Genomic DNA, 27,955 nt, shown 5'->3' on the forward strand with positions numbered 1-27,955 from the left:
GAGGCTGACTAGACTTTGACTACACCAGCCGCCATTCACTGTGCAGATTTGGAGGGGACGGGTCCAAGCAATAGGAACGGTGTCATGAAAAGGCCCCATGACTGAATGTTGAGTGGGACCATTGGTTCCGGCACTTTCTTCTCTGGGCACATCTCATGTTCCCTCCAGGCTTGGGTTCTGTCTTGTTCTGACATGGGCCCTTCTTGACAGCCTCAGCCCTGGGTGGAAGAAGCTCCAAAGCCCAAGCCCTGTATGGCCTAGAAAAATAAAGACCACAACACATGGCTTGTGTCAAAAAAAAAAAAAAAAAAAAAAGCCTGGAGTTATTTCTCCAAAAACATCCAGCTGTTCCAGTGGTGGTAGAGTAGATACTATGATTTATCCAGATGTGGGGCTCTTCATTTATCTTTTTTGCTTTTCTGAGACATGGTTTCTCTGTGTAACAGCCCTTGGCTGTCTTAGACTAGCTTTGTAGACCAGGCTGGTTTCAAACTCACAGAGATAAGCCTGTCTCTGCCTCCCAAGTACTGGGATTAAAGGTGTGTGCCACCACGCCTAGCTTCAGATGTAGGCTTTTTAAAGCCAGAGGGTGGCATTATCCTGATGGCTCATGGGGTACAGCCAAGTAAAGGCAGGAATCTAAGCTTTCAGGAAGGTTATGAAATCAGACACAGGCCAAGCAGATATTTGAGCAAGTTAACTGTGAGGAAAGGAAAAAAAAAAAAAAAAAGATTTCAAGCTGAAATTCCAAGTATAGAACAATTTCTGGTAATGATGGATGGGGCGGGGGGGGGGGGGGGAGAGGAAGGGGGTGAAGGGAGATTAAAGCTTTAGAGATAAGAAGTCAAGGAACCTGAGCATCCTTAGTACCGGCATTGTCCAGAATGATGAGTTACGAAGGAGAAGAGCATTCTGAGTTAGTGAGTGACTCCACTTAAAAATCCAGGAGAGGTGAGGATGGTGTAGCCGAATGGCAGCCACTTGAAGGAGAGATGATCACAGGCAGGCCTAGGGTGACAGTCAGGAGGCAGCAAGGAGAGCAAGGAAGACCACAACTGCATTTCCTTTCCCTGAGCTCCGGGAAGAGAGAAGTGTGTTCTACAGTTACGTGGGCTTCATGTAGGTCAGAAGGGCCTTAAATCTAGTATGTGGCTGAGGATGACCTTTGAACTCTTGACCCTATTGCTTCCACCTCTCAAGTGCTGGAATTATAGGAATGCTGTGTCACCTCTGGCAACACGACTTGTCTTTGAGGAGAGGCTGGCCAGAAAGCAGTGTGCTCAGAGGACAGCCAGGCTTCAATTAAGGAATGGGAGGTAAAGGAGACTGTAAGATACTGAAGACAAGGAGGAATTTGCTTATCACAGAGTTAGACCTGAAAGCCTGGTGAAGAAAGGCCTAGGTGACGCTAAGACTTTAAAGACTTGAATTCCTGAGCAACTGGGGCTTAAATTGAGCTGTAAAGTACAGAAACATTTAGTTCTGCCATCCTCGGGATGACAGTGGGCAACCAGATTTATTTCTATATTGCAAGGACATTGCTTCAGGGTGTCATGGCTTGGTACTCTTGATCTCTTCCTGAGGCTTCAAATGTTGCCGCCGTTTACGTCATAAAGGTCTGGGATGACCACTGAGGCGCACAGAAGAGGGATCCAGGGCGCAGGGCAGTGCAAAGCAGCTTTGATGCTACCACAGGCTACAGTCTGTGGCGATGCTAGTTATGTGTTCTCTCCCAGCAGGTACTCCAGCTTCTTGATGCAGGAGTTGAAACGAAATCCAGAGCTGATTCAAAGCTAATGCTTTATAAAGATGGCATAAGAGCCTAGGACCAGATTAAGCGTAGCATCTAGTTCACCCCAGCCCACTCTGCTCTGTGTAATTCTCTCACTTTAGGGCCTCTGATCGACCACTTGTTCTTCTGTTGGCTCTTGGCCTTGTCTGAGGATTTTCCAGGTCAACTTACTCACCACAATAACATTTGAAATTTACCATGGTTTCACTCTAATACTTTTCCACTTGGGCAAGATGCATCCTTGGGTGCTTCAGGTAACAGCCCTTCAGGTTCAAATGACTAACCTAGGTGCAGTCAGAAATTTCCTATGATTGAAAGGTGATTCTATAAGCTATCTGTCTAGAAAAAGAAACAAGGCCGAGATTTGGTGAAATTCTTGTGATCCAGTGGGCCATGGATATGCTAAAAGACAAGAAATCAGGGGCTGGAGACATGACTCAGTTGTTGTGAGCAATTGCTACTCTTCCAGGGGACCCTAGTTCATTTCCAGAGCCTATGTTCTACAAGCCACAACTTCCTATAACCCCAGTTCTAGAGTATCCAATGCCTCTGGCCTCTGTGGGTACTCATGAGCCCACATACTGACAGATAATTTAAAAGAATAAAGAAAACAGTTAAACACAAATGAGATAGCCAAGGTAGAGGGCTATCACTAAGTGAAAGCACTGTGGTGGAGAGACAGACTAAAACAATCTGAGAACCCCTTGTAGGCAGTGTGGACTCTGATGGTACATGAGTCGCACTTTCAACACAGGCGTAGGTGGGACGCCCTGGGGAAGGAAGGGGAACGCCATGAACTCCCGATGAAGAAGTTTCTGCTGAGGTTTGAGAGGCAAGCAATAGACAACTCATGAGCGGTAGCAGCCAACAGTGTGCATGTGGAAGAGGCAGGTGTGATGGTGTATGCCTTTAATCCCAGCACTTGAGAGGCAGAGGCAAAGGCAGGCAGATCTTTGAGTTAAAGGCCAAGCCTGCTCTACAGAATGAATTCCAGGACAGCCAGGGCTACACAGAGAAACCCTGACTTGAAAAACCAAAAATCAAACAACTAAACAAATAAACAACAACAACAAATCAAACCAACAGACCCAAAAAGGGGCTAGAGAGTTGACTCAATGGTTAAAAGCACTTGCTGTTCTTGGAAAGGGCCTGGGTTCCATTCCAAGCACTCAGATGGAGGTTCGCCACTTCCTCAGGCGCCAGGCATGCATGTGGTACACAGACATATATGCAGGCAAAACACTCATACACAACTAAGGGAAATTATATATACACACATACAGAAAGAGCTGGGCAAAGTGGCATAGGCCTTTAATCCCAGCATTCTGGGGGGCAGAGGCAAGTAGGTAGCTGTGAGTTCAAGGCCAGCCTGGCCTACAAATTAAGTCCAGGACAGCCAAGGCTACACAGACAAACCCTGTCTCGAAAAACCAAAATAAAAAACAAAACAAAAAATCAAACAAACAATCAAATCCAAACCAAAATAACAACAACAACAAAATGCAGAAAGAACTGTCTCTCTCAGAGTTGCCTTGGAGAACCTAGGTCAGAATCTCTTTTCTAAAAAACAAAAGAAGCTGGGTGTGGTGGCCCATGCCTTTAATCCTAGCACTCAGAAGGCAGAGGCAGGCAGATCGCTGTGAGTTCGAGGCCAGCCTGGTCTACAAAGTGAGTCCAGGACAGCCAAGGCTAACATAGACAGACTGTCACAAAAAACAAAAACAAAACAAAAATCAAAAGAAAGCAACAAGCCAACCCACATATCTCCTATTTCTTACCACAAAGGGCAATCTGGGTCGGATGTGAGAGATGGTCCTTCAAAGTCTACTGGGCAGATTTCTTTTTTTCTCTGTAAAGGACTTTGAGCCTGTGGAAAAGTACAAGTTCTCCCACTGATCATGAAACAAGGCACTAATGAATCTCTAGGGATATTTTTTTTTTCCTTTCCAGGCACCTTCCAACCTAATTGCAAGATTGTCATGTAGCTGCGGGGAGGACGGGTCCTTCTTAGATTCTAAAAATAAGATAATTTCAATTGGCGGACTTACAGATAGACGGGACACAGTTGCCGTTATATGTGGAAGTTCTGAGAAAGCAAAGCAGCTGCTCACCCTCTGTTAGGACAGGAGTTTTTAGTCTAGTAAAATGGTATGGGGTCCTCTCATTATTGAAGCATAAAGTACTACCCCAAACTGCATTCCTTGAAGCCTTTCCTTCCGCGCCCATCTGCATTCACATAAATGCTTCTTCAAGGAACACATATGATACAGCAGGTACCAGAAGTGGGCGGGCCCCTTGTTGCTAGAGGATAACAGCAATATGATGGCCCTGATGCTAGGACCTGCTTTATCTCTTCCAGCCACCTGTGGGTCAACCAGAGGGAGCGGCCTAAAGAAGTTCTAGAGAAGGGTTAGCACTAAATATTAGTAAACTATTATTAATTAGCTAAATATTATTGAACTATTATTATAAGATTAATTGACTCGTATTAATGTGCCAGTCTAGTGATTTCATCTGGACTTGCTATCATCTTCTGAAGAAATAATGGGAGCTTTTCTGAAAGGTAATTTGTCACCATCTGCATTAAGAATAGAAAACGGTAATTCCTTAATTCCAATAATTTAATGATTTACTCCAAGGATATAAATTAAAATGCAAGATATATGCATAAATATGTTCATACGAGGGCTGGAAATGTGGTTCACTTGCAGAGCATTTGCCTAGCGTGCTCAGTGCCCTGAGTCTGAGCCCCAGCACTGCCAAAAGAAAAGTTCACTGTAAAGGGCATAATTACCAACAGCATTAAGGGGCTGGAGAGACGGCCCAGCAGTTAGGAACATTTGTTGCTCTTGGAGAAGACCCCCACATTCAGCTTCCAGCACCCGTAAGATGGTTTGTAACCATCCATAACTCCAATTCCAGGGGATTTTACACTCTCTGCTGATTTCCACAGGCATCAAGCATGCATGCGTTGCACATAACACACACAGAGGCAGAAATACTTCCCCACGTACATGAATCTGAAAAAGATTTTTTAAAAAAGTACACAAATGTTGGATACTATGAGAGTGGTTTAATTAACATTTAGGCACAAGACATGAGCTTATTAAAATAGGCATTTTTGATACTGGCATTATTATTATTATTTTTGTCTTTTGTTTTTTTTCAAGACAGGGTTTCCCTTGTGGCCTTGGCTGTCGTGAACTCACTTTGTAGACCAGGCTGACCTTGAACTCACAGAGATCTGCCTGCCTCTGCCTCCCTGAGTACTGGGATTAAAGGCATGTGCCACAGAGCCCAGCTCAGTATTAGCATTTTAGGTTCCAATTAAGGAATTAAGTAAAACACAGAATTTAAAATTATATACAGAATTATTCTCACTCCTCCCCTCCCCCCTTTCTAGCACTGTTAGTGTATAGCTCTGCATGCCAGTCTGTTGGAGGACAACTTTATGGACTCGGTTCTCCTTTTCCACTTTTATGGGGGGTGGGGTGTCTGGGGATTGAACTCAGTTCTCCAGTTTGTGTGGCAAGTGCCTTTACCCACCAAGACACCTCACTGGCCCTTTTAAAATGTTTTTAAAATTTTTATTTATGTGTACTATGTGGTGCTGCATGGGTTTATATGCAGTAGTTCTTGGAGATCAGGAGGCATCAACCTCCCTGGAACCTGAGTTATGATCCATCTGATGTGGATGCTGGAACCAGACCCAGGTCCTCTTCACATTAAAAGCTCCTAATCACTTAATCATTTGTCCAGCACCCTTTTCGTGTTTTAAACAATATATCATTGTGTGTGTATGTATACACATATGAATTATTCTGAAAAGGTATACCTTTAACATTTACATCTTCAGAAAAACTTCAGAAAAAGCCCATCAGTTGATACACATGAAAGACATTTTACTTTTTTTAGGTTTCTCTGCAGTCCTGGCTCTCCTGGACTCGCTTTTATAGACCAGGCTGGCCTTCAACTCATATAGAGATCTGCCTGCCTCCACCTCCCAGAGTGCAGGGATTAAAGGTGTGTGCCACCATGCCCGATTTACTTTCTATTTTTATAGAGAATTGTTTTGAAGGTCAAAGGCTAAGAAATGAGTCTTTGTTGCATTATTATTATTATTATTATTACTATTACTACTACTACTTTTATTGGTGGGGGACATGCAGGATAGAACCCAAGATTCCAGCTTGCTAAACACAGCCTACCAGAGCTACATTTAGCTACAAAGACCAATATTTGAAATGCTGCCATGTGCCAGACAATGAGCTAGATACCAGCGATGTAAACTGCACAGCAATCATGGGAGGCAGGTATCTCAGCCCCCACACTACAGCTGAGTATGGCTCCTCTATCTAAACCATTTGCTGTGTGCCCTGGATTCCAGCCCAGACAATGTCCAGGTTTCCTGCTGAACCGCATGCCTTACCTGCTACAGCTCCTACGAGGCCCTCAGAGGTTGACGGGAGGTCACCGACAAAAACAGCACTGAGTATGGTGAGCCCAAAGGCAAAGTCTCATTTTGCTCTCTAAACTTTACCTTTTCCCTTCCCAAGTAGCAAAACTGGCCCCTCCTTCCCAAGGGTAAGAGAGCCTTACTCTTGAGCTGAAGCTCAAGGTTCCAAGCGAGAGCTATTCCTGGCCTGCACCTTCCCAGAAAACACTTCCTCATGGCTCGGCCATCAGCCGTCTTACATACTGGCTTGGCATTTTGTCAGTTAGGAGCAGGACAGGATAGAACTGCACACTCTTGACCTGTTCTAGCCAGCTGGCTCCTGTTCTCTCTCTTGGATACTAAAACAAACAGGCTCTGTGCTCTGGCTCCTTAACTCAAACTTGTGGGGGTAGGGGGAAAAATCCCTGCTATGTCAACAATCAGAGGAATATCTGGCCCCATGTTTGATCTTTCGTAGCCTTATTTTAACAAAGTGGTGTCTCCAAGCACCCCAGTAGCTCTGACACTCTAAACCTTAATGTTCATCTTTTTCCATGCCCCACCTTGGCGTGGGGTGCCCAACCCTAAATGGCTCTGTTCCAGGTGGCTTCCTCGTGACAGTTACTAAACTCCTTCATGAAGGAGGAAGTTGTTATTTTCCCAACACTGTTCCAGTGCCTCTTCATGGTTTCCTGTTCCATCTGTGAGGCAGAGACAGGAAGTTACCTGGACAGGGTCTCAGCAACCAGTGACTTTCAGGGTTAGAACATGCTTGGGCTACTTAACTTTATCCTCCAACACAATGATTTACAATTTGAAACAAAACAAAACAAAACAAAACAAAACAAAAAAAACCTCAGAGACTTTTACCTGGGGAGAGAATGAAGGGGACCTGAGGAATAGGATGCAACAAACAAAAGAGCAATGAGATAATCCTGTTTCTATTTTGATTCAGACTCTTATTTTTTTCTACTAAGAAAAAAAAAATCAAACCAAACCAACCAAAAACCCCAACTGTAGCTTGATAAAAGTTTGAGAAAAACTGGGTTAGACCAAGTAGAAGAGATTCAATTGCTACGGGACTTCGAAGAACTTTTAATGTGCTTATGAACACTGGAGAGTTTATAATGAAAACTGTTTCTTAAATAGAATAAAAATAATATAAAAATACAATCTGCTATAAAACTCCATGTTGTGGTTTCATAGGCACCAGGACTCCATAAACAGCTTCAGAAGGGCTACTCTAGGGTGAGCCACAGAGTTCTGGAAGGGAAGATACCAAACAGACTTTTGCTGCTAGCCAGCATTCACTGTTTTCAAAACTGCAGTGCTGATCCAATAGGATTATTAATACTGTATTCGATGGTATTTTTCCACTTGCTGGTCAAAGTTCCTGGGCGAGAACTCCGTCTGGAAGAACTCCACTGGGGTAAGAAGGTATTTCAGCGCCAAGCCCCTGGACTCGGTAGCTAGGCACGTGGCGCTGCCAGTGTGAGACAGGGAAGAAGCACAGCCTTGCCAGATGCTTTGCTTCCCTCTGGCTGGTGAGCCATCGCCTCCCACAGACATCAAGGGGGACCCTAAGCCAACTTCACCCCTGGTTTCTGGAGAGAGAAACTCATCTATAGGGTGTAATTGCGCTGAAAATGCCAACGGGGCAGTCAATACAGGCGCTATCTTGCTGGAGTCACAAAAAAGGTCTGGCTCATGATAGTCTTTCCTGTGGAGGTCTGGGAACAACTGCTTCCTGGCCTGCAGAGGGCGTGGGCAAAGTGCTTCAAGGTCCCCAGCCCAGGGAGAGAGGCTTTCGTTTTTGTGCTTCTTTGAGTCTCTGTCAACTTTAACCTGATCAGCTTTCTCCTCAGGGGATTCAAACACCACACCTTGGATTCTGGGCCTCTTCAGCCTGCTCTCTAACTGCCAAAGCACGTTTGTTTTCCTAGAGGAGGAACTCATGTACTGCTGTACAGAGTGTGGAATCAAGGGCGGAGAGAGCCGGGGACTCAAGCTGTCCTGAAAGAACTCTCTGCAAGGCTGTCGACACACAATGGGCACCACCTGGCTAGGCCTCAGGGCGGCGACAAAATCTCGAAGCTCCGAGTAGGATGAATGGTCAGAGTAGGGGATGGTGTAGATGCCAGGGTGAGAGCTTCGTATTTTCCGGCTTGTGGGAAGAATAGCAATGGTAGGGTGAGTCTGGTTCCACTGCAGCATGGCGGAGTGGCAGATCTCCATGTGGCTCACGGCATGGATGCGCCCGGCATTTTCCTCAACTGTGAACACATCTGCCAGGCCCAGCAGCTGTACCAACTCCAGGCGTTGAGGACTCAATACCACCCAGGTCCGGAACTCAAGGGCTAGCTGCTCCAGCAGTGACTCTTTTCCTAGGCTATAGAGTCCTAAGTTGCATTCAAGGGGTTGGGAGAAAGAAGAGAATGAAGCTATTAAAGGCTCCTGATCAACCAAATGTTTAGCAAAAAAAATACATAACGTCCATGCGGCAATACAGCAAGTATACAAAGGAGAGGCACTTAAGATATATAGCAGATGACAGAAAAATACAAGTGAGGGGATAATGATCAGGATGTAATCTGAATAAATTATAATTTTAAAAAATCAGATTTAAAAAGTTATATAGCAGATGCCAGTATGAAACACACAAAATCCATTTATTCTTTCAGTTCAACAAGAGAAAGCATCTACCTAATGCTAGGCACTGTGGAAACAGACAGATTAAGAAGGTTTCAGCTCTGCAGGAGTACCATCCACCGGTAGACTCAGAAACAGTGTAGTGAAGGGTAATGTCACACATGGGCACACAGCGTTATAAAGGCCAGTTGATGAGATTAGGAAAAGCTTCCATAAAATGACAGATGGCAACTAAGCCAGGTCTGCTTTTAGGGAGAGGTGGTGAAAACTAAATATTTCTTGGGGGGGGGGGCAGAAAGAACATACTTCCATTTAATTAAAAAACTCAATTGGGGCTGGAGAGATGGCTCAGAGGTTAAGAGCACTGACTGCTCATCCAGAGATCCTGAGTTCAATTCCCATCAACCACATGGTGGCTCACAACCATCTATAATGAGATCTAATGCCCTTTTCTGTCATGCAGGCAAGCACTGTATACATAATAAATAAATAAATCTTGAAAAAATATTTTAAAAAACTCAATTGTACAATCCAGAGGCTATTTAGTTATCTGTACTCATTAAGCCTTGATGTCAACCCAGGCCCCGTTCTGTTGGTTCCCACAAAATGTGCAGACAGCACAGGTGGGCACTTGAGTTGAGCCCAGGCTGCTTACTGTCCTGATCACCTGCCCGCACCTCTTCTGTATGTTCTCTTACTCCACACAATACTTCATGTGCTCCATGTGCATCCGTCCTCTTGGCAAGAGTCTTACCTTTAGCTAGCTTTATCACAACAGTGCCAATAGCATGCTGGGTAACACTGTCAACTCTTCAGTTTTGCCACTGTAACACTAATTATAGGACATTCCTCTTGAACAGCACCCGGTCCCTTGATGTCAGTAATATCCCCCTGCCTAGACATTAGCATATATGTGCCAAAGGAACAACTACATGTTTCCCAAAAGGCTTAGAGACCACACAGCAGGTACGTTTCCTCTTTCCCGTTGTTTGTCATTTTGGCAATTTTTAAAAAAAGATTTATTTATTTATTAAGTATACAGTGCATGTAACTAACTGCATGTAACTAACACCTGTAGGTCAGAAGAGGGCACCAGATCTCATTATAGATGGTTGTGAGCCACCATGTGGTTGCTGGGAATTGAACTCAGGACTTTTGGAAGAGCAGCCAGTGCTCTTAATCTCTGAGCCATCTCTCCAGCCCCATTTTGGCAAATTAATGGAAGATGGTAGTTCTGGCTCAAAGGAAGCTGAGCTATATTTTAAAAGACAGATTAGGGTTAACCAGCAAAGGAAGGGTATAATAGAAAACATTTTAAAGCTAAGTGCAGTGGTGCGCGCCTGTAATCCCAGCAGAGGCAGACAGATGAGCGAGTTCCAGGCCAGCCTGGTCTGTAAAGAGAGTCTAGGACAGCCAAGGCTATACAGAGAAATCCTGTCTCCAAAAAGCAAACAAACAAACAAACAAAAAAGAAAACATTTTAAGAGGACCCACCTCAGTGTTACTAAAGTAAAGGTGATTACCGAGACACATCACTAGAAAGGCAAGCCAAGGTCATTTATTAGCGGGCCTTCCAAGTACTGAACAGGAGTCAGGTCTTAATCCTGTAGATGAAATGGGGCTGTTGAACAGCCAGCCGGAGGTAGGAAAATGATAATTTTCAATCATCAGAATACTATGATCAAAAGATGACTTTATGAAAAAATAATGCGGCAGGACTGTTAGACACCCGGATAGGAAGTTGGAAGTAGATGTTCCATCAACAGGTACGCACACAGAAAGGGACACAGATGTGAGCGTTAGCAATGGCCGTGGCAATAGAAGTGGGAGATGCTAGTTAATAGCTGTTCTTAGACTTCAGTTACACGACTGAATTGTCAACTCCTTAAAAATTGTTTTATATTTACTCCCCTTGTTTATGATTCATAGTTCACTTTTGAGGTGAAATGTAGCTGGGTTTCTGCTCTGCTCTCCGTACATGTCTTTCCTTCTCTTGGTCCTTCCTTAATAGACAGGAAGTCCTCCAAGTCAGACACCATATTTTATTCAGATTTATAGCCCTATTGCCTACTGGATATGTGGCACACTACAGAGTTTACTATGTATTTACAAAATTAACCAAGCCCTACCACAGGTCTCTCCTAACCAGCTGTGCTTCTGAGGAAATCCTGCATGTCACATGTCAAGATGGCTACAACAGTATTTCTTCATGAATAGTTAAGCAATCCTGAGGGTAGGGACTATTGCTCAATAAGTTTGGTAGTTACCCTGGAAGCTTGGAAGGTGTGTAATTCTTCACTATTTCTGAGCCATTTTGAACTTGATTCTAATGTCAATGAAGAGCTGTTGAATGGTTTTAAGTGGAAGAGGGACAGTATTCCACTTAATTGTCTTGTTATATAGTCCACAGTTTCCGTGTTTATCCCTTTTAATTTTTACTGTTCCTTCTGCTAGAATGTAGGTTCCACCATAACAAGGCTCTTTATTTCTTGTGGCTGTGTTTCTTATGTCTCATTCATACACACACACACACACACACACACACACACACACACACACACATCACATCACACTGGCTGCTGCTTCTCTGACAAACTTCCTTCTACTTCTTTAGGGTTTCTTTCTTTTTAAAAATATTTATTTACTTTTTTATATGTATGTGTGAGCCTGAGTGTATATCTGTGTACCATGTGTGCAAGAGCTCTTAGAGGTGAGAAGAGGCACTGGATCCCCTGGAATTGGAGTTACAGATGGTTTTTAACCACCATGTGAGTGCTGGGAATTGAACCTGGGTCTTATGGAAGAGTAGCCTGTGCTCTTAACCCTCCAGCCCTCTTAAGGAGGTTAGTTCATGACTCTCTGTGTACATGTGTGTGTGTATATACAGATCAGGGATATAAGCAATGTCATAATTATTTATTATTTATTTTAAAAGATTTATTTATTTATTTCATGTATATAAATGCTCTATCTCCATGTACACCTGCATGCTGGAAGAGGGCACCAGATCTCATTATACATGGTTGTGAGTCACCATGTGGTTGCTGGGAATTGAACTCAGGACCTCTGGAAGAGCAGACAGTGCTCTTAACCTCTGAGCCATCTCTCCAGCCCCACAATGGCATATTTTAAAATGTGCAGAATACATTGGGAGGTGATGAATACCATAAAAAATGAGTAAGTTTGGAGCTAAGGATGTGGTTCGGTTGACAGAGCGCTTGCCTAGCATTTGTAAAACCCCTGGGTTCAATTCCAGCACTGTACAAACAGGTTGTGCTGGTACATGCTTGTAATCTTAGCACTAAAAACAGCATTTTAAGCTGGGCGTGATGGGGCACACCTTTAATCCCAGCACTCGGGAGGCAGAAGCAAGCAGATAGCTATGAGTTTGAGGCCAGCCTGGTCTACAAAGCGAGTCCAGGACAGCCAAGACTACACAGAGAAACCCTGTCTTGAAAACCAAAAAAAAAAAAAAAAAAAAAAAAAAAAAAAGCTCAGTGGTACAGTACATGCCTAACACAAGTGAGACCCTAGACTTAATGCCAGAGCTGGGGGGAGGAGGAGATTGAGAATTTAGGAGTGAGAATAGGGGGCAGGTTCAAAATTTGTTTGATTTATTTTTGTTGAGACAGGGTTTTTCTACAGAGCTGTGGATGTTCTGAAACTCACTGTGTAGACAAAGATGTTTCTCTTCCTAAGCGCTGGGACTAAAGGCTTAGGCCACCAGGGTGGCTGGGAGGTTCATTTTTATTTTTTATAATACTCTGTTTATTTTTATTTTATGTGCATTGGTGTTTTGCCTTCATGTATGTCTGTGTGAAGGCGTCAGAGATTGGAATTACAGACAGTTGTGAGCTGCCATGTGGGTGCTGGGAATTGAACCTGGGTCCTCTGGAAGCACAGCCAATGCTCTTAAGCACCGAGCCATCTCTCCAGCCCCGAGGTTCAAGTTTAAGTAAGATAATCATAGTAGGTTGTACAAGGAAGGTGAGACCTGCACGTAGACTTGAAAACAAATGAGCACCTTTAAAAAATGTAGATTCCGCCAGGTGGTGGCGGCAGTGCACACCTTTAATCTCAGCACTTGGGAGGCAGAGGCAGGAGGATCTCTGTGAGTTCGAGGCCAGCCTGGACTACAGAGCTAATTCCAGGACAGCTAGAGCTGTTACAGAGAAAAACCCTGTCTCAAAAAAACAAACAAAGAAACCAAACCACCACCGCCACCACCACCACCACCAAGAGGATTTAGATTCCCTACGCAGGAGTGAAGGGAAAGGGAGCCACTCACCAATCTTTACATTGTGTTGTGGGAACTGTCGAATAAGCTGGACAATCTGCTGAGTAGCTTCTTGTCGGGAAGGGAGAACCAGGTCTGGATTGCAATTGGTGTTGTCTAGATATAAAGTATGAATCTGTTTCCCCAGTATCAGCGCAGGCTCCTTCAGCATGGATGGTGTGTATCGAAAGTCACCTGAAAGGGTAATATAGGAGGTAGGAGCAGCGGGCAAAAAACAAAACAACAACAACAAACCCCAAAGGATAGAAGACAAGCCTCTCCCACCTCCAGCAACAGATGAGCACTAAACTATACAGCATAGCTTCCTGGTCAAAATGTCTCTATCCTACTCTTGTGGATTGTTTGCTTGTTTGTTTGTTTGAGAGACAGGGTTTCTCTACATAGGCTGGCTGTCCTAGAACTCACCATGTAGACCAGGCTGGTCTTGAACGCAGAGATCTGCCTCCCTGCCTCCCAAGTGCTGGAATTAAAGGTCACCACCACCACCACGCCCACCTGCTCTTGTGTTTTCACTTGCACGCTCTTAACAAGGTTTGGATAGTCAAGGAGCAGGAATTGGTTGAAAAGGGTCACTGTGCCTATATGGGATGAGGCTACAAGGCCTGCTTTTCTGAGTGAAGGCAGTTGGGAAGTGGGAGGGACCCCACCCGGGAGGCTCACCTGTGTAGAGGATTGTTCCAAAGTAACCTTCAAAGAGAAACATGACAGAACCAGGGCAGTGATTGGCATCTATAAGAGTTACAGTCATGGTTTCTTGCCCGATCTCATCTAGAGGCAATACATGGCTTTCTCCGACCTCCAGGGCTCGGATCCACTGCTTAGACACCTGAGGACAACAGTTGGTCACCCTAGCAACCACAGACTCCTCTTCTGGATTAGGAACTCACAGTCATCAAGAAAAGCTGACCAAGTCCTGAACAACTCTCATGTAAGCTGTAACTGGGCTTTCCAAGCAATCTTTCTGCCCTCTTCTGGCATTCCCCACCCTTCGTACAGACTGAAACTCAGAATCTGAAAACAGTCTGGATAAAGATTCTCAAACTTTCTCCTGTCATAATAATCTCGGCAGGGGTGGGAGACAACTGTCAGAAAAAAAAAAAAAAATCCAGTCAGACAGTCAGGACTCATACAATCAGGCAAGATGAGAAGACGTTGGATAATGTGTTTTTATCTAGCATATTAGATGAGTTACTGGGCTACACAGTCTGGTGGATTCCTAAAGCAAATTAGGAAAACACTGGTCTAGCGTTTATGAAAAGTTAAGGATAATTTCCTTGTCTAAATTTACAGCTAAAATTCTCCAGTCAGCTAGAGACCAGTTTTATTCTGGGATCAACGCCAAATTTGTTAAGAATTCAGTCCTCACGGTGACCACTGTGTGATCCCCAAGCTGTGCTAGATCAGAAGTCCCCACCCAGATTCCTGGACTTGGTCTTAGAGGCTAAATCCAGCCCCAATACCTGTAGGTGACGATGCAAGAGGTGGGCAGAAACGGGGGAGCAGTAGAGGGGCCGTGCCCAAGTGCTAGACAGACCCACCGTGTGGTCACAGTGCATGTGGGATAAGAAGAAGAGCCGCGCGGTACCAGCGCGGCGCAGGCTCCAAAAGTCCACAGCAATGGGCGTTTGGGGAATTACGACCCCGTTCATGGTGGCAGAGTTGGGGAGTCACCAGTGAGGTCTTCGCGGGAACAACACTCCAGAGTGAGGCTTCTCCGACAGCGGCCCGACGACACGGGGACGTAAGTCAAGGCCAAAAAACCCTTAAGGGGAAACCACCGCAGAAATGGAAGAAGTAGACAGAGTGAGCGAAAAGAAGTTGGCCGCCCCCGAGATGCCCCCGAGAGTATCATTCACCCCTGCGCGAGCGCGCGCGCGCGGGAGCTCAGCGCCAGCCCGCACTTTGTCAAAGCGCGCGCGGCGGCGGCTTGGAGACAGACCCAGGTAGCTGATTTCCGATGGTCGGCCGCGGCTCCCGCACGGCGAGCTGCGCGCCTGCGCCGAGAAGCGAGTGGGGAGGGCGGGGGGGGGGCGGAAGGGCGTCCTAAGGGTCGGTGCAGCTGGCGCTCGGCGCTCCGCGCGGCTGGGGGCGGCTGCTCGGTGAGGTTCAGAGCGAGGGGGCGGGACTTCCGCAGGAAGCTGAGTCGGGTGTTGTGTGTTGGCCTGAGCTACTAGAACTAGAAGCGAGCAGGAGGCTGTGCTATGTCTTTGGCCTTTCGCTGGTCGGGGTACCGAATGCCTGACTGGGGCCTAGAGATAGTCGAGGCGATCTGCTGGGCAGAGCGAACGGCCTGCGGGGCTCGGCGCGGCTCCTGAAGGGCCTAGATCGGGGGAGAAGACCGCGTTCCTCCCTGGGGAAGGGCCCGGCAAAAGTGACATCTCGCCTTTAGTGTGTTCCCTGACATTTCCTTTACTCAGGCTCCCACATCGGGGCTAGAAGGAGCCCCCGAGTTCCCTGCTGGTCTCTGGAAACTGTCCCGTGGCTGCTCGCGAAGATGCCATACCTTGGCTCTGAGGACGTGGTGAAGGAACTGAGGAAGGCTCTGTGTAACCCTCATATTCAGGCTGATAGGCTGCGCTACCGGAATGTCATCCAGCGAGTCATTAGGTATCACCAGCCTACCTTAGAATCCTAACTCCCACCCTCCCCCCCCCCCACCTTCCCCACCCTCAACCCCCTTCAGGGCTCTGCCAGAAACCACTCTGAAAAAAGTAAATGAATCGTCATACATGGCAGCGTTTCTGGACTGTCATGTCAGTCTCCCCTGCGGACCGTCTCACCTAGTCGAGATGTTTCCGTCATGTCTCAGGCGTTAGCAGTTATGCCGCCGACTCCTGGTTCCGTGACTTATGTGAATGTCATCAGGCATCCTGCTAAGCATGCTAGACAGCCTTGGCGACACTCTCCTTAACATCTCGTGTCAGGTGGTATGCATAATTCAAAATATCTATCTAATGTTGTTAAGACTGGAGTGTTGGCTAAGGCGGTCATTACCAAAACCTTGTTGTGGTAGTTTATTAATATGTGGCCTTGTCACCTCACTTCAGTTAGGATTTTTTTTTCCTATTGTATATGTTTTTGAACACATAACTAATCTGGCTGTAGCTCCAAAATGTTAGTAGGACACAAAAGTCCCTTGGGGTGCTTTTTCTTTTTAAAGGGTGATCCCGGAATCGATTCTGATTTCATTAGGATGGGACAGAATCCAGGAACTGTGTTTTTAACAAACATCTTAGCTGACTGTAGTAGTTTGGTTCCACAACCTTAGAAACAATAATCAGTGAAATGAAGTTCAATTTTTTTTTTTTAATCATGTTACCCAAGGAACAAATGCTCATGCTTTGTAGCATGTGTTATTAACTGAATCACATTTGTCTAGTGAGCTAAAGTCCTCGGTGAGGAACATTTTCTGACTCCCACAGTGGCACGTGGATGTGGATCTCAGTGGTCTGTGTGTTGTGCGCTAACTCAAGAACTTACACTGGTTTTTTTTTTTTTTTTTTTAATCAGTGATATTCTTAGCTGGCTTCTTAGTTGATCTTGAGTTCCCAAACATCTGAGGCTACGCCTGTTCTCAGTGCTTTGGTTTTGTTTTGAGACAGCCCTGGCTGTCCTGGAACTCACTATGTAAACCAAGCTGGCCTTGCACTAACCAGAGATCCATCTCCCTATGCCTCCCAAGCCCTGGAATTAAAAGTGTGCGTCACCATGCCCGGCTTTAAAAAAAAATATTATTACTTTTTGTGTGTATGAATGTTTTGTCTGTTTATTGAAGTACACCACGAGCATGCCTGGTGCCCGTGTGTGTCAGAAGAAGGCATCAGGTCTCCTAGAACTGTAGTGACAGATGAGCTACCACATGGATGCTGGGAACTAAACCCAGCTCTTTTGCAAAAGCAACGAAATGCTTCTTAACCATTAAGCCCTCCCTCCAACCTGTACCATTTTGCTTTGTTTTGTTTTCCACAACAGGGTTTCTCTGTGTAGCCGTGGCTGTCCTGGACTCACTTTGTAGACCAGGCTGGCCTCGAACTCACAGAGATTTGTCTGCCTCTGCCTCCGCCTCCCTGAGTGCTGGGATTACGGACATGTGCCACTGCACCTGGCACCTTTACCTTCTTAAAGATGATGTCCTCATGTCCTGTCTCTGGAATGTAAAAGTCAAATGTACCATCACTCTATCATTTTATTGGGATGTACTAAGGATTCACAGGGTTGAGGATATAGAGCAGCAGTTGCAGGCCCATGATGGTAAGTTTTGCCTGATGTACTAGACAAAATAGACCCAATTGTATTTCTCTGGGAGATCATAATTTAGTTTGATAACCAGAACATACATAAATAAAAGTCCTCTTCAGCTTGGGAATTCTGTGTTTTACTTCTTTCTGCTTTGTGTATTTGTTACAGGCACATGACTCAGGGCTTGGACATGTCTGGTGTTTTCATGGAAATGGTGAAGGCCAGTGCCACTGTAGATATTGTCCAGAAAAAGTTGGTTTATCTGTATATGTGCACATATGCCCCTTTGAAACCAGATCTGGCGCTGTTGGCCATCAATACACTTTGCAAAGACTGCTCAGACCCCAACCCAATGGTGAGAGGACTGGCGCTGCGGAGCATGTGCAGCCTCAGGTGAGCGCTGTGCTTCCTTGCTGGTCCTCAGTGGCTGGTGAGTATAGACAGCTGTAAAGCAGATTTTTAGTAAGGAGAGCTTAAGCTCCCCAGTACTGAGGCAAGCATTGTTCTGCCTTGCACTCAGATTTTCAGCCATTACTTTGACTTTCTAAACTGTATCTTATGGTTTTATTAAGGGTGATTTTTCCTTTATCTTGGTAAAATAGTTCTGAGTTTTAGGTATAGATATTAATCAGTTATTACTGTAACAGTTTGTGCTGGGTGTGTAGCACTTTTCCAAACGAAGTGTCAAATTATGCCTTATTTAACTTGATAAAGGCTTTCTCCAATGTGTTGTGATCTAATAGGTACGAACTGTCAAATCATATTTAAACTAAATCTCTGATAATTGAAGAAGGACTTAATTAAGTCAAAACTAGTATTTCAGGATCTGGCTGACTGACTCGAGGATGTGTTTCTTAGGATGCCTGGTGTGCAGGAATATATCCAGCAGCCTGTCCTTAACGGCTTGCGGGATAAGGCTTCGTATGTGAGGAGGGTGGCAGTCCTTGGCTGTGCCAAGATGCATAATCTTCATGGAGACTCTGAAGTGGGTAAGATGCTCCACTATGCTCAATATTTATTTGTGTTATTATGCATTTTAATTTTTTTTGGGGGGGCAACTATGTTGCTTGGTAGAAAATAATGTGTCTCCATTACTTTGCATGTCTCTAAATAGAATGTGTGCCTGTTTGTTTTGTTTTGTTTTGTTTTTGTTGTTATTTTTTTTTCCCCCGACACAGGGTTTCTCTGCATAGCTTTGGCTGCATGCCTGTTTTTATTTCATCTGGTTGCTTTCTTTTAGCTCCTCTTTTCGTTCTTTGAAAGAAACTTATTTCTTGCTTTATACATTTCCTCCCATACCCAAAATGATGCCACTTGTTATTGCCCTTTGTTCTTTGTTTTAGCAGAGATGCAGCTCTGTCTGGCCAGGGCTGTTCCTCTGGTTCCGTCACTGTGACTTTAAGTTTTTCTTTATCCGTCATCTTTGCTCTGTTTCAGATGGCGCTCTAGTCAATGAGCTATACAGTCTTCTGCGTGACCAGGATCCCATTGTGGTTGTGAACTGTCTGAGGTCTCTAGAGGAAATTTTAAAGCAGGAAGGAGGCGTTGTGGTTAATAAGCCCATTGCCCACCATCTCCTCAATAGGTTTGACAGCTCTTCCTTTGTCATTGTGCACGATGGGAGTGGTGCTGACGGGGGTTTGGGGATACACGTGCCCCAGGAAAAGTATGAAGGGCAGTAGGCAACCCAGAGGTGCTGGCTCTCTCTCCACTTTAGCATGGCTTCCAGGAATAGAAGTCAAATCGTTAAGCTTACTCAGCAAGCACTTTTACCCACCAAACCATCTTGCCAGCCCAGAAGTAACTTCAAGTTTACTACAATTATTAATTGTCTCATGTTTCGCCAAGAGAATTTCTTTTATCTGACTTACTTTTTCTTGATATGTAAAAATGGTAGAAACATGCTGTGGAGATATATTTGCTCTGCAGTTACTATTGTGTCCCCCAAAGTAAGTTATTTATTTATCTGTTTTGGGGAGATGGCTCAGTGGCTGCTCTTCAGAGGACCCACGCTCAGTTCTCACCATCCACAGGCTGACTCACAACTGCCTGTGACTACAGTTTCAGAGATCCAACACCTTTTTCTGGTCTCCTAGGGTACCAGACACACACATAGTACACAGAAATGTAGGTAAAATACACATAAAATAAAAATGAATAAGTCTTGGGGAAAATATAGAAAATCTATAATCTAGTTCAGCAGTAAATACTTGCTGGTGTGTATGACCCCTGGGTTCATGTTATAGTACTGGAAAATAATTAATGCAGAGACTTGGTATCTGGTATATATATATTTAGTTTTAAATAAGTATCCACTCATACCATCAACTTGTCTTGGAATTTCTTTTTAGTTTTTTTTTTTTTTTTTTTTTTTTTAAATTTGTAATCCTGTGTGTACAGACAGGTGCACATGAAAGTAGGTGATGCCAAAGGCCAGAGTGGGTGGATCCTCCTGGAATGGGAGTCACAGGTAGTTGCCAGCCACCTGATGAGGTTGGATCCTCCTGGAGTGGGAGTCACAGGTGGTTGCCAGCCACCTGATGAGGTTGGATCCTCCTGGAGTGGGAGTCACAGGTGGTTGCTAGCCACCTGATGAGGATGTTTGCTAGGGATCAAACTCAGATCCTGTGGAAGAGTAGTACACGCTCTTACCCACTGAGCCATCTCTCCAGCTTCTTAGAATTAACAAAACAAAACAACTCATTATTATTTGTGTGTGTGTTCGTTCCATGCAAGCATGTGCCATGGCGTCTGTGTGGAAGTCAGAGACAGCTTCTGGGAGTCATTCTTTCACTATGGGAGTGCTAGAGATTGAACTTTGGTCAGCAGGCTTGATAACAAATGCCTTTCCTTACTGAGTCATCTCAACAACCTTGGCTGTAGAATGTAAGGCCTATTTATTTGTTGTTGGCTTTGTTTGTTTGTTTGTTTTTCCGAGACAGGGTCTCTCTGTGTAGCTTTGGCTGTCCTGGACTTGGTTTGTAGACCAAGCTGGCCTCAAACTCACAGCGATCCACCTGGCTCTTCTTCCCCAAGTGCTGGGATTAAAGGTGTGTACCACCTTGTCCTGTGTGAAGCCTGTTTTTTGTTAATTATAAGAGGAATTTGATCATGGCATAATCTATTTTAAGAATTCCCTCCCCCTGTGTTTTGATTTGGCTCATGGCAGTTGTAGAAAATCTTCCATTTGTTATTAGTGCTTTTCCCTGAGCAGTGGGAAACCCTGTCTTGAAAATACATATACATATACATACATACATACATACATACATACATACATACATACATACCTAGTACTTTTGTTTCATTTTGGACAGAATGTCAAAACTGGACCAGTGGGGCCAGGCTGAAGTGTTGAACTTCCTGCTCCGCTACCAACCCCGCAGTGAGGAGGAACTGTTTGATATTCTCAACTTGTTGGACAGTTATCTCAAGAGCAGCAGCACAGCTGTGGTGATGGGAGCCACCAAACTCTTTCTGATTTTGGCAAAAAAGTTCCCCCATGTACAAACTGATGTGCTGGTACGCGTCAAGGGACCCTTGCTAGCCGCCTGTTCTTCAGAGAGCCGTGAGCTCTGTTTTGCTGCTCTCTGTCATGTCCGCCAGGTCTTGCATAGTTTGCCAGGCCACTTCAGCAGTCACTACAAAAAGTTTTTTTGCTCCTACTCGGAGCCCCACTACATCAAGCTACAGAAAGTGGAGGTGCTGTGCGAGCTGGTGAACGATGAAAACGTGCCGCAGGTGTTGGAGGAGCTCCGTGGGTACTGCACTGACGTGTCCGCCGACTTTTCACAGGCCGCCATCTTTGCTATAGGTAAGTTGCCGCTTTTTTTTCTTGGGACCTCAGGTCTGCCAGCTAAAGAGCTGTAGTCAGGGAGCCAGCTTCAGAGACAAAGTATCATGCATTTTGGGTCATTGCTTGGCCAGTGATTACATGCACAGGAAAAGATTGTTTTGTTTTAAATCAAGGCAGATGTTTCTAAAGGTAGACAGTTCAGATAATTTGAAAAGTGACCAATAATACTTAAATTTTATATTGTCCTTATGTTACTTTCTATCCAAAATATTTTCATAGTATCATCTGATGGTATTATAAGGCAGTCAGGAATAGTGGTTATTTTAAAGATGAAGAAAATTAGCTATAAAAAGGTTACTAAATGGCCAAGAGATCTTATAATTTCCAAACTGAGTGGAACCTATCAGTCTTGATTAAAAGTCCTTTGCTTCTACTACGGGCTGTTTATAGTGCCAAGTGTAGACCAACACATAGTCATTTCTTAAACTTTGGTTTTTTTTTTCCATTTTTTTTTTATTAATTTATTCTTGTTACATCTCAATGTTTATCCCATCCCTTGTATCCTCCCATCCCCCCCCCCCCCATTTTCCCGTTATTCCCCTCCCCTATGACTGTTCCTGAGGGGGATTACCTCCCCCTGTATATTCTCATAGGGTATCAAGTCTCTTCTTGGCTACCAGCTGTCCTTCCTCTGAGTGCCACCAGGTCTCCCCCTCCAGGGGACATGGTCAAATGTGAGGCACCAGAGTACGTGAGAAGATTTCTTAAACTTTGATTGCTCAGTCTGAACCTTTTTTTTTTTCCGAGACAGGGTTTCTCTGTGTCACCCTGGCTGCCCTGGACTCACTTTGTAGACCAGGATGGCTTCAAACTCACAGAGATCCGCCTTCCTCTGCTTCCCAAGTGCTGGGACTAAAGGCATATGCCACCACACCTTGCCCAGAACTTATATTTTTATTATTTATTTAATTTTTTTCTGAGACAGGGTTTCTCTGTGTAGCCTTGGTTGTCCTGGACTCACTTTGTAGACCAGGCTGGCCTCGAACTCGCAGAGATCTGCCTGCCTCTGTGTCCCTGAGTGCTGGGATCAAAGGTGTGCGCCACAATGCCCAGCTCTGGACTTAAAAGGCTAGAAAGTTTCAAAAAAATGAAAAGTTGTCAAACTAAGCTTGAGAGGGCTGTAACTAAGTGGATAAGGATAAGGAACCCTCATATTTGAAATAAAATTACTAGAGACAAAGAAGACAGTAAAAGGTCTTAAACTTAGAAGATAGCTGACACGCATCTCCAGCAGAAGTATTCCTATTTAGGTGTGCTGCAGCCAGAAGGGTGCCTTAGTCAAATGTCCTATGTGCCTGTGATTCCAGCACTCAAGAGACTGAAGCAGGAAAATCACAAGTTCAAGGCCACCCTAGGTGATGTAGCGAGACCCTGTCTCCAACAAAGAGACCAAAAGAACTGCAGCCCATACTTTTCTCATAAACTCAAATTCTTTGTTACTCTGCTTTCAGCCTTCTGCTATGGGAATTTTTTCTTTTCCAGGAAGTTTCTTTTGGTAAGTTGAAAAAAAAAAAAAAAAAACGTTGGATTTATTTTAAACATTGTTCCCTGGGCAGCAGACTTAGATTCTTACTTCATTGTAATTAGAATTTTTTTTCTTTTAAAGATACCTTTGGTCACTGTGTTAATTATTTTTCTTGTTCCTGTGACCACAATACCTGATTATAGGCCACTTAAGGAGGGAAGAAGGTTTTTTGTTGGCTCACATTCCAAGGGGCTGTAGTCTGTTGTGGTCGGCATGTTGAGTCAGCTGGTTGAATTGCATCTTCATTCAGGAGCAGAGAAGGATGCATGCTGGTGTTGTGTTCACTTTTTCCTTTTTGGGGATCCCCAAACCCCAGGATGAGTCTCCTCTTTTCAGATAAACCTTTGTGGAAACGCTCTTACAGACATACCCAAAAGTGTCTTGCCATGGTGCTTGTAAATCCAGTCAAGATGACAGTGACGATTAACCATCATAGACATTTTTGTCTTTTTCTTTGTTATTCTTCTCCCCTCCTCTCTGAGACGGGGTTTTCTCTGTGTGGCTCTGGCTGTCCTAGAACTAGCTCTGTAGATCAGCCTGTCCTTGAACTTACAGAGATCTGCCTGCCTCTGCCTCCGTAATGCTAGGAGTAAAGGCGCGCACCGCCACCACCCAGTCTTGCTAGGTAGCCCGGATTAGCCTCTACTTTGAGAATTTCCTGCTGCAACCTCTCAAGTGCTGGGATTACAGGTGTGCACCTTGTTTTGTCTTTGACTAGTAGGAAGTGAATTTGAATGACATACTGGAATTTCACCTTCCTTCCTCTTCTTCTGTAGGTAGCATCGCCAAGACTTACACAGACCAATGTGTGCAGATTCTAACAGAGTTGCTGGGACTTCGACAAGAACACATCACTACAGGTAATGCCTGCCTTCCTAGAAGTTTTCTTTTTTTCTTTTTCTTTTTCTTTTTCTTTTTCTTTTTCTTTTTCTTTTTTTGTCAAGTACCTAGCTAACAGTAGTTGTTTAAAACTCTTTTTGTTAAATGAATTTCAAATACGTAAAACTTGTTTTTGCATCATTTGCTGCTCTCAGAGAAGCATGGGCTCTCTAGATTTCTCAGGGCAGACTCTTCTGGCTGTTAGGAGTGACAAGGCTGTACTGGGATAATGAAGGTCCTAGAAGCTCACTTACCTTTTCCCTTCTTTTTGCTTCATCCAGCTCCCGAGGCTGGGCTCAGGTGAGGCAAGGAAGGGTCCTAGAACACAACATTTAGGAAGACCTTAGTCTCAGGTTTATGTGAGTGCTAGTACTGTGTTCAGTGTCTGTCAGCTACACTACCCCACATTCATCCACACAATATATTTACAAACTGATCCTCTAGGATTATTTACTTATCTTCATGTCAATTTGATATGTGTAAAATTCAAGCATATTGCCCATTTTCAATTAATTGATAACTACCCCTCCAGCTTAGCGTGGTGGTGCACACCTGTAATCTCAGCACTAGGGGAGGCAGAGGCAGGCTGATCTATGTGAATTTGAGGCCAACCAAGGCTACATGAAGAAACCCTGTCTCCAAAAACCAAAAAAAGAAAGGAATGAAGGCAGGAAGAGCCTACCCCTCCAAAACCTATTTTATAGAAATTCAGTCATGAAACTATTGTGAATACTACCCAATTCTTCCTAAGCTCCCTTTCTGCATGGGGTCTCTAATACTGTGTCTTGTGTCCTGGGCTGTTGCAGTGGTGGTGCAGGCTTTCCGAGACCTAGTTTGGCTCTGCCCTCAGTGTGCTGAAGCTGTGTGTCAGGCCCTGCCCGGCTGTGAAGAAAGCATTCAAGACAGTGAGGTAGAGTGTAGCTCTCTTTTTACTTCTAACCGCATAAGGGACCACAGGATGCTGCCTTCTGAAATAAGGCTGTATTTGGTTTGGTTTTGTGGTGCTAAGGATGGAACTCGGGCTAGGTAAACACTTCTACCACTGAGATGTTCTCTAGCCCTGAAATGGAACCTAATTACTCATTTGCAAATCCCGTGTTGAGTAGGAACTCGAGCTTGCTTATGTCTGAGTGTCTCTGGGCTATGAATAGCACATTGAGTTATAAAAAGAAGACTGAGCTATCGTTTCAATTACACATTCTTTGATACCATTGTCTTCTTGAACAGTGATGAGTCAGAGATTTACACCTTGGAATTGTTTTGTTGGTGATAGTTCTTTTGTTTGCTCATTTTTGACACAGGGTCTCACTATATAGCCTGAGTGCTGTGATGTTTGATATGCAGACCAAACTGGCCTGCCTCTGCCTCCTGAGTGCTAGGATTAAAGATGTGCTCCACCATGTCTGTCCTCTGGAATTTTATGTCTGGAATTTTTACAGAAACTTGTTTCCTTCCTCTCCCCAAAGTCTGCTGCATTAAGTATCTAGGTATGGGAGACCTAGATGGATGGGCTTTTAAGGAATTTCACAGATGATTCTGGTGTATATTCTAAGTTAAAAACCATTTTCATAAAAATGTTTCAAGAAATTCTTTCAGTAGTTTTTATGGAGACATGAAACCTCAGCACACACCTTTGATCTCAGCACTTGGAAGGCAGAGACTGGTGGATCTCTGTGAATTAGAGGCCAGCCTGGTCTACATAGTGAATCCAGGATAGCCAAGCCTACATAGTTGAAAAAAGCAAAGCAAAACCAGCAAGAAAAGAAACAGTAAATCTTAAATTAGACAAAAGGCCCCAAAACTGAGAAAGCCTAGTTTATTGCTTAATCAACATTGGCTAACAAAAATTTTGAGTTTCCCTTTATGCATTATGGCATTTCTTTCTCTTTTTGTTTTGTTGCTGTTGTTTTGTTTTTGTTTTTAAGACAGCGTCTCATATAATGCAGGCTGTCCTCAAACTCACTATGTAGTTGACTTTGCACTCCAATTCTCCTGCCTCTATCAGCTAAGTGGGGGGATTATAGATGTGACTCATCACCTCCAGTTTTTGTGTGTGTGGTACTAGGCATGAACCTCAGGGCCTCATGCCTGCTAAGTCAACACTCTGTCCACTGTCCTGCATCCCTAGTCCCAAGCCCGTGTGCATTAGGATTTCATTCTTTTTTAGTTTGGAGAGGTAGTGGAGCAGGATGTACAGTGCAAGCTGATACCAAAGAGAGAGCACAGTTTAGCTGCTGGCGGTAGGGGAAAAGCAGATCGGGTGCCTGTTTCCTCTGTTTGGGCAACCGCATATTCAGCGTCGGTTATTTTCTTATTTCTAGGGGAAACAGGCACTTATTTGGTTACTTGGGGTCCATGGGGAAAAAATCCGCAATGCTCCTTATGTGTTGGAGGACTTTGTAGAAAATGTGAAGTCAGAGACATTTCCTGCTGTTAAGATGGAGCTACTGACCGCGCTAATGCGCCTTTTCCTCTCGCGCCCTGCTGAGTGCCAGGACACGCTGGGACGTCTGTTACACTACTGCATAGGTAGGTTTTTCAGAGGGTGATACTTGCTGAGACTCTTGCCAAACGTTCTCACAGCTTTCACTATTTGGTAAATCATGTTTGGGACGTGAGAAGAAAATGATACTTTCTAAAGTATCTTACTTTGTTCGCTGTTTTTTTCTCCTCTTATACTTGTCACAAAGGTTGGAGGCGAGTAGGGTGTTTGTTTGTTTAACTCAATTGATTGTTTTCTCTCAGAGGAAGAAAAGGACATGGCAGTCCGAGACCGAGGGCTCTTCTATTACCGCCTCCTGTTACTTGGCATTGATAAAGTTAAGCAGATCCTGTGTAGTCCTAAATCTGACCCTTCCCTTGGACTTTTGGAGGATCAGGCAGAACGACCAGTGAATAGCTGGGCTTCAGACTTCAACACACTGGTGCCAGTGTATGGCAAAGCCCGCTGGGCAACTATCTCTGAATGCCAGAAGGCAGAGCGCCACCGCCTTAAGCGTCCTCCCAGTGCGTCCTTGGTCACATCAGGTAAAAACAATGTTTACCTTACATCTTGTCATGGTACGGCTTTCCACCACCCCTTGCGGTGACTGGTAGAAAGTAAAATTCTGCAGCTAAATTTCAGACTGTTGCCTGAGTTTGAATCCTTTGTGGGCAATGGAGTTCATCATTGGTAATTTAAGCCATTTATCTGAAGACAGAAGTCACAGTATAAACGTGTTTGGGTTTTGATGTTTATGAGACAGCCAATATGGCCTTGAGCTGGGTGAATACTTCCCTTGAAACCTTGATTTTCCTGCTTCCAATATCCCTACCCCGCCCCCAGGTGCTGGGAGCACAAGTAGGTACCACCATGTTCTTCAACACGTCTCAGGTATTTTGGGATGTAAAGTAAAAATGCTGATTAAGGGCTTCTCTTACCCAAACTTTCTGACTCTCTTAGGACACTTGGTTTCTGAAGAGAACAAAGAAGGAGCAGAAGACCCTCCTGACCCTGACACGCTCGTGCTGGTCCCCAATCTGCAACTTACTGCTGAGTGTTTTGAGAAAACATGGCTTAGCCTCAAAGTTACTCATCAGCAGGCGTTTCCTTGGCAGGGAGAAGTCCAGCCTGACACTGTACAAATGGCTCTAAAAGTAGTGAACATTCAGACCATCGCAATGAGCAGGGCTGGCGCCCAGCCCTGGAAGGCCTACCTCAGTGCTCAGGATGACACTGGCTGTCTCTTCTTAACGGAACTGCTCTTGAAGACTGAGGAGGCAGAAATGCAGATCTCTGTGAAGCAGACTGAGCCGAGGGCTGAAACACTGCATGGTTTTGTTTCTGTCCTAGAAACTGTGATTGGAACAATTGGAGACATAAAATCTTAAGAGTCTTGCTGCTTGCCTTGGGTGAGACGAACAGCTGGCAGAGTTCCTTCATTTTCTCATAAAGTGCGTGTAAGTCCATGTATCAAATGCAAAAGAGAATGGGGAGCCTGGGAATCGCGGCTCTTACGTTTACCCACGTCTCCTACCTTGTTCCCTTCAAGCCTCGCAGAGACTGGTCCCACTTTAAAAGGAGAATATGTCTACAGTAGTGTTGAGGAGGGAGCAGGATGGGATGGAGGTAGTTGGGGATGGTTCTCTCATCATTTTAAGGATTGAATTATTTATTAAATATACCTATCTTTTTTGGGAATTGGTAGCTATCATCATTTTTTGAGAGTCTGTTTTTCTTCAGCAAATTTTTCTTGTATTTTGAGGCATGCCTTTTAGGTTAGTATCCAAAAGTCCTTCATGTG

At 44.5% G+C, this 27,955-nt stretch overlaps 2 protein-coding genes across 2 annotated transcripts; one reads left to right on the forward strand and one right to left on the reverse strand.

The window, feature by feature from the left end:
• Window positions 1-7,574: 7,574 nt before the first annotated feature.
• Dclre1b (DNA cross-link repair 1B) lies at window positions 7,575-15,008 on the reverse strand. Its single transcript, XM_051165421.1, has 4 exons — window positions 14,634-15,008; window positions 13,834-13,999; window positions 13,165-13,347; window positions 7,575-8,626 (listed from the first exon to the last, which is right to left on the reverse strand). The coding sequence occupies exons 1-4, from the start codon at window positions 14,820-14,822 to the stop codon at window positions 7,575-7,577; spliced, it is 1,590 nt and encodes a 529-aa protein (XP_051021378.1). The 5' UTR covers window positions 14,823-15,008.
• A 641-nt stretch (window positions 15,009-15,649) lies between these two features.
• On the forward strand, window positions 15,650-27,649 carry Ap4b1 (adaptor related protein complex 4 subunit beta 1). Its single transcript, XM_051165671.1, has 10 exons — window positions 15,650-15,780; window positions 17,581-17,805; window positions 18,271-18,401; window positions 18,850-18,997; window positions 20,730-21,226; window positions 23,570-23,653; window positions 24,479-24,582; window positions 25,994-26,201; window positions 26,418-26,699; window positions 27,115-27,649. The coding sequence occupies exons 1-10, from the start codon at window positions 15,668-15,670 to the stop codon at window positions 27,540-27,542; spliced, it is 2,220 nt and encodes a 739-aa protein (XP_051021628.1). The 5' UTR covers window positions 15,650-15,667; the 3' UTR covers window positions 27,543-27,649.
• The last annotated feature ends 306 nt before the right edge of the window (window positions 27,650-27,955 follow it).

Source organism: Acomys russatus, chromosome 23 (genome assembly GCF_903995435.1).
Source record: "Acomys russatus chromosome 23, mAcoRus1.1, whole genome shotgun sequence".
In the NCBI taxonomy this organism is placed as follows: domain Eukaryota; kingdom Metazoa; phylum Chordata; class Mammalia; order Rodentia; family Muridae; genus Acomys; species Acomys russatus.